Source organism: Eucyclogobius newberryi, unplaced genomic scaffold (genome assembly GCF_026437365.1).
Source record: "Eucyclogobius newberryi isolate DKJ021-1_F unplaced genomic scaffold, fEucNew1.0.hap1 SCAF_1, whole genome shotgun sequence".
NCBI classification, from domain to species: domain Eukaryota; kingdom Metazoa; phylum Chordata; class Actinopteri; order Gobiiformes; family Gobiidae; genus Eucyclogobius; species Eucyclogobius newberryi.
The window spans coordinates 26,902,162-26,908,144 of record NW_027315723.1 but is presented as its reverse complement, the minus strand read 5'-3'; the positions used below and the strand labels follow the sequence as shown (position 1 = coordinate 26,908,144).

The 5,983-nt window shown below is 41.4% G+C and overlaps 1 protein-coding gene across 1 annotated transcript in view; it reads left to right on the top strand.

The window, feature by feature from the left end:
• xkr6b (XK, Kell blood group complex subunit-related family, member 6b) overlaps positions 1 to 4,116 on the top strand; it is a 60,884-nt gene extending 56,768 nt beyond the window's left edge. The window contains exons 2-3 of the mRNA XM_072442062.1: positions 2,322 to 2,518; positions 3,146 to 4,116. Of these exons, the coding sequence (XP_072298163.1) occupies positions 2,322 to 2,518; positions 3,146 to 4,116 (1,168 nt within the window). The remainder of the gene's footprint in view (positions 1 to 2,321; positions 2,519 to 3,145) is intronic.
• The last annotated feature ends 1,867 nt before the right edge of the window (positions 4,117 to 5,983 follow it).

Here is a 5,983-nt window from a genome sequence, read left to right as displayed (position 1 = left end):
TCAGAAGTATTGTAGTGCATAATTTATTTATACAGGGGAACCACAAACCTCTTCTTTTCATTGGTATCCGGTCAAATACAAAATAAAAAAAAGAAACACATGATATCCTAATAAAATGTAAATAAAACATAAAATAATACAATCAGTCAAAAATAGCAAATACCTAAAAACACATATACACGTATACAAAATGGGATAAAATCATGTGAAATTAAAGCACTGGTTCTGTGGGTAGTCTCTAACCAGTGCTTCGAGTTCATCAAAATGCATAAAACCTATTCATTTATTTATAAAAACGTTTTCTCTAGCTCCATGTGAGGCTAGAACAAGAATGTCCTGAGACCTTTGTTAACAAATATGTTCTGATGTTCAGCAAAGTTTAAATAATCAGGCAAGATGTTGTATGTCTCCTTGATTCTCCTTGTTATTAAAAAGTAAATGCAAGAAAAAAGTAGGCTATATGCTTTGGGAAAGACAAATTTAGATAAACGTATACTTCCTTCAAAGTACTTCTAATACACTGGTCCCACAGTTGTCACACAGTTGTCACAGCTTCAGATGGCCTCAGTTGTGGCTCTGTCCTGGCAGAAAGCTGGCCTGGGAACACCACCCTGCTCGGGCTGTTAGACCATGTGTACGCCGCTGCCTAATGAGCCATGAGCCAACGCTATGATCCAAGCACAAATAATTCATGAGAAGCTTAGCGTTCGGAGCTACGGAGCAAAAAAGGAAGCGGGCTTAAGTGCCGTGTTAGGAATTCCCTCTTTTCGACACACTGCCCTGGCATAGCATAGCCCAGTATGTGTTTATTTAGAGATGGATAGTGTTATGGCGATGCAGGCACAGTGGGAGTGTGAGCACAGCACATCACGGCCCCACGATGAGTGTAAAGCCGGAGTATGTAGAAGAAGAGATGGAGTGAGAGCAGATTGTTCTGACAGCTGAGAAAACCCAAACTGTGAAAAAGTTTTGTGCTGAACAGGAGAAGTGTCAACAAGAGTGCAAAATGGCCCAACTTTGTCACAACATATGCCTCGATAAAGAATGAAGAAAAAAAGTATTAATAATAATTTTGTTCACAGGTTAATCTTGTATTGTGTAGAATTAAACCCAAGAGGTTAACCTTTTCCTCCTAACAGACCTGCACAGAAAATATCCCTCATTACATGTTGAGTTTGCTTATTAAAACTAATAATCCAACAACCTGATGGATCTATGACCTTTCTGGTGAGCAATTACTTCCTCTTAATTTACACTGTAGATTTATGATGATAAGATTATGATAAGCTACATAGACATCCTCTTATGGCCTGATGATCATACTGTTATTGTAAGTTTACATTTCCATTGAAGCATACTATATTATAGTGTTGTCAAACAAGCAGTTAAATGATACCATATTTCATAATAAAATTAAAACTAGACTTTTCCTGAATAGTTTTTAAATGGAAAACGATTATGTGTTGAAGATTTCATTCCATTGTCTAAAGAAATATCGCTCTTATTGAAAGCGAAAAACCATTGCATCTGCAGTTTTGATACAAACTATTAAACATTTCCTTCCTTCCTATCATCCTTTAGCCTGTCGCAGTGAGGAAGCCATGAAGGCCTCAGGATTACTGTCAGTGATCGAGCACTGCGGATCACTGGGATGTATTGGCGGAACACACACACTTACGGGACGGGCCCGACACTGACAAAGGGCCCGCGCGGCTCTGCGTGGCATGTCATTAGTACAGAAGGGGTCCACTTGTTCCACGTGACATTTACCAGTTCAGCTGAAAATGTCACTGAATGCCAGCTTTTACCTCTGGATACAATGAAGAGCCTTACAGGCCAAAAGTATGTTCATCCCATTCCCCTGGTGCAAGAAAGAGCACACGTGCAAATGCCACGGCCACAATGTCGTGAGTTTGAATCCCGACTCTGACAGTTTACTGCATGTCCTCCCTTCTCTCTCATCCCCATTTCACACTGTCCTTTCCTTGTTACGCATAAGATGTGTAACAATGTAACAGTACTCCTAGTAGGCTAGTATTTTTCATGCTTACTTTAAACTTTGACTTAAAAGCTATACTTGTACACATCGAGTACACATTTTAGTTATTTTTCCACTGCTTCGTCAAAATGTATCTGGAAAATGTCACAATTAAAATAAATAGGTTATCATGCCATGTAGTGTCATATGTAATTGAACATTTCTGTGTTATTACTTTATCTTGAACTTACATTGAGTTGTCTCACATTGATATTTTCTAACTGTGTAATAGATGAACATAGAAACATCCTGGAAATCATGTTTTAATTTCATGCTTTCACAGATACATCCGGACCATGTACCTGGGCATACAGACTCACAGACAGAAGGAGAACCAGCGGCGCTTCTACTTGGCCATGATGTACGAGTACGCAGACGTGAACATGCTTCGGCTGCTCGAGACCTTCCTGGAGAGTGCCCCCCAACTGGTGCTGCAGCTCTGCATCATGATCCAGAGCAACCAGGCCGAGTGGCTGCAGTGTAAGCACATCCCTGCACCCGACCTGGGCTTGGAAATGTCCATCTCGTTACTATATTAGGGTTTATCTACACCAAATTAGGACTGGTTTAGGATTTATGTCAGATTTCCTGGGCCTCAAAGAAAAACAAATCTAGAAAAATATATAAATATATCCAACAACATTTATAGCAGTAAATAGCAGAGGAATCAAGTAGGATATTGTAAATGTTTATAGAAATTATGGCCCACTTTTAAATGATCCAAACGTGAAAGAAAAAAGGTTAGACACCCCTAAAGTGTTTTGTTCCTTTCATTGTGAAAGTTAAACTCCCAGCTCTCCTCCATGTGTGTCTATAGAACTGCCATTGGTACATTTGGGGAGAGGCAGGACTCTGCAGCTCTACAGATAATACACATTGCCCTCCATGATTTTTCATGCAGCAGGTTCAGGCGCTGACACATTTGCTGTCTCTACTAATATATCGCTTAATTCATGTGCAGAATAAAATGGCCTATGATGACTTTAAGTTGAAGGCGTTGAATATTTTTTCTGGATTGCTTCTGGATTACATTTAAGGCACTTTACAGTAAGAAGAATGGCAAAGGGGTGATTTTTGTTAACTGTTTTTACCTCTTGATTTTTTCAGGTATGTCTGCTCTGTCTTCCCTTTTGTCTTTGGCCTGGGTGCTCGCCTCATACCACAAACTCCTGCGTGATTCTCGTGATGACAAGAAGAGCATGAGTTACCGTGGTGCTTTGGTGCACCTCTTATGGCGCCTGTTCACCATCTTCTCCAGGGTGCTCTCCTTTGCCCTTTTTGCCTCAGTTTTCCACATCTACTTCGGCATTTTTGTGGTGATCCACTGGTGCGCCATGGCTTTCTGGGTCATCCATGGTGGCACTGACTTCTGCATGTCCAAGTGGGAGGAGGTGCTGTTCAACATGGTGGTGGGTGTGGTATATGTGTTCTGTTGGTTTAATGTGCGAGAGGGCCGGACCCGCTACCGGATGGTTACCTATTACATCGTGGTACTGTTGGAGAACACGCTTCTCAGCTGTCTGTGGTACGCCTACCGGGACCCCGTCACTACAGATGCATACGCCTCTCTCGCCCTCTGCAGCGTGTTCCTGTGCTTTGCCTCAGGTGTGGCCTGCATGGTGCTCTACTATAGTGTCCTACACCCCATGGGCCCCCGCCTGAGAGTGCTGGCCAGCTCCTGCTGTGCTGAGCTCCTGTGGGGTCTCCCACTGCCTCCAGAGGCAGAACCAATGGCTCCTACCCCAGGCCCTCGAGGGTCTCAGGCCACGCCCACTCGAGGCCTGGCTGCAGACCAGGAGGAGCTGGATGAAACAGCCACAGACTCTTGCCTTCCTGTGTTCCAGGTGCGCTCTACAGAACCAGTAGACGCTGCGGGGCGGCCCATAAGGCCTGAAGGCCCACTCATCAAAATAGACATGCCCAGAAAGCGTTACCCCGCCTGGGACGCACACTTTGTGGATCGGCGCCTGCGCAGGACCATCAATGTGCTCCAGTTTATAAGCCCTAATGCAGTGGGCATCAGGTACAGAGATGGGCCACTGCTGTATGAACTCCTGCAATACGAGTCATCCTTCTGAAAGATTACAACAGTACAACAGTACAACTTTACTTTATTTTAGACACATTCAGTTTGTCAATGTTAACCTTCCTTTATCAGTCAATTTAAAATAGAAATGATTATATTTAAAAAAAATAAAAGTCTGTCAGGACAGACTAAACACAAAATCCCAGTTTATTTTTGGAAGAAGTATCTACATTATGAAGAGAGAATCTATACAGTTGTGCTGTCCCTCTAGGTGCATAGAAGGGTCTGAGTGTGTAGATAATATATGAATGTTTCATTATGAAATGTCTCTAATGCATTACACTGTATTGGTGAATACTTGTATTGTGTGTCCCAGTGGCATGGGACCAGCACAAAGTCTGACGGGAATGATGGAGGAAAAGGCCTTTGCACATTGCAACATTTACTGCCATTCTTTATGGGGATCATTGAAATGTATAGTAATGTCTATTGTTTACTTAGACCATATACCCTTGAGGTGCTGACATTTTTATATATCACATTACTGTAAGAGAAAATGTACACAATATTACTGTGTATATGAAAGCAAATACAAAGAAAGTTCTTTACTCAATCTTTTCCGAGCAAAATCTTAAATCATTAAGACATTAAAAGCATACTAACCTTCAATCTGTTCAGTCTGTGCAGTCAATTGCGGAGGGCGTACCGCCCTCTACTGAACATGAGCCGCCATTGCAAGCTGCTCAGTGACGACCTCAAGCACAAATTTCAATCCATGTACTTCTGCAAAAGTATACACTACTGAGGAATGTAAAATGTACTTAAATGAGCACAACTTTGTTTTAATTGGTCCTTTCTTGTAAGTAATGTTTAAACATTCCAAAGACTTTTTAAAGATTGTAGAAAGATGTAGGATTAGTAAATGAATATAGGAAGTTTGATGTGTTGTCGTAGTGCAAGGACAGTCTTATGGTATCCTCCACCATTCCCCTCTAAATCCTAGAAAGTACCCATCCCTTTCCCTTTCCCAATCCATTTTTTTCATGTAGGCTATATTAGGAAGATAAATAAATACTCTGAGAAAAATCAGAGGATATTTATACACGGTTATTCTTCAACATGTGTTTTTGTGCTTTCCCTGACACATCTTTGACATAATGGTGTGCTCTCCCACATTAGTGTAACACTTGAAAGAGTGCAGGGAGACTGTCAAAACAAAGCCAAATGCACTGTAGGGTCTTAAATTGATCTGCCCCTTTGAAACAGTAGACTGCAAAATATGTGCCATCTGTAGACCTGCTGTGTTGCTAGTATTACACTCTGAAAGAGCTTTCCAGCCCAACCAGCAGGGGGCCCTCCACCACAGACACCCTTGGGGTTAGCACTATCTAGTCATAAACAACAAAACAAAAATGCCTTCTAAGTCAAAGGAGTGTGACAAAGAAATGTGAGGGCTATTGAACTTGAATTTCTTATATTTATGAATGCATTTCATACGTATTTACTCTATGATCCATCTGAATATAAAGTATTCTGAGTGTTTTTACATTGTAGTGTTTGCTAGAACTAAGTTTTGACATGTAAATGCATCCATTAATGATACCCAAAGGCTTAAACACATGACATGACTGAGATTCCATTTTTTTTGTTTTTACTTTCACCAGCACTTGCTGCTCATTTGTGGCCATGAGTGCCTGCTAACATCGTACTGTAAAAGTAGCGGCAGAGGTCCGAAAAGGGCAAGAGGGGGTTTGCCAGGGCTGAAAGAGAACAGGTGGAGTGACTGTGTTATAGACAGCCCATATTCAACTATAGGATTGTGAAAACTAACAAATATTGATTGGCCATTACATAAAATATTGATATTGCCTTTCTGCTTTATTAGGTCATGCATTTGCAATAACCAAATATTACACGCA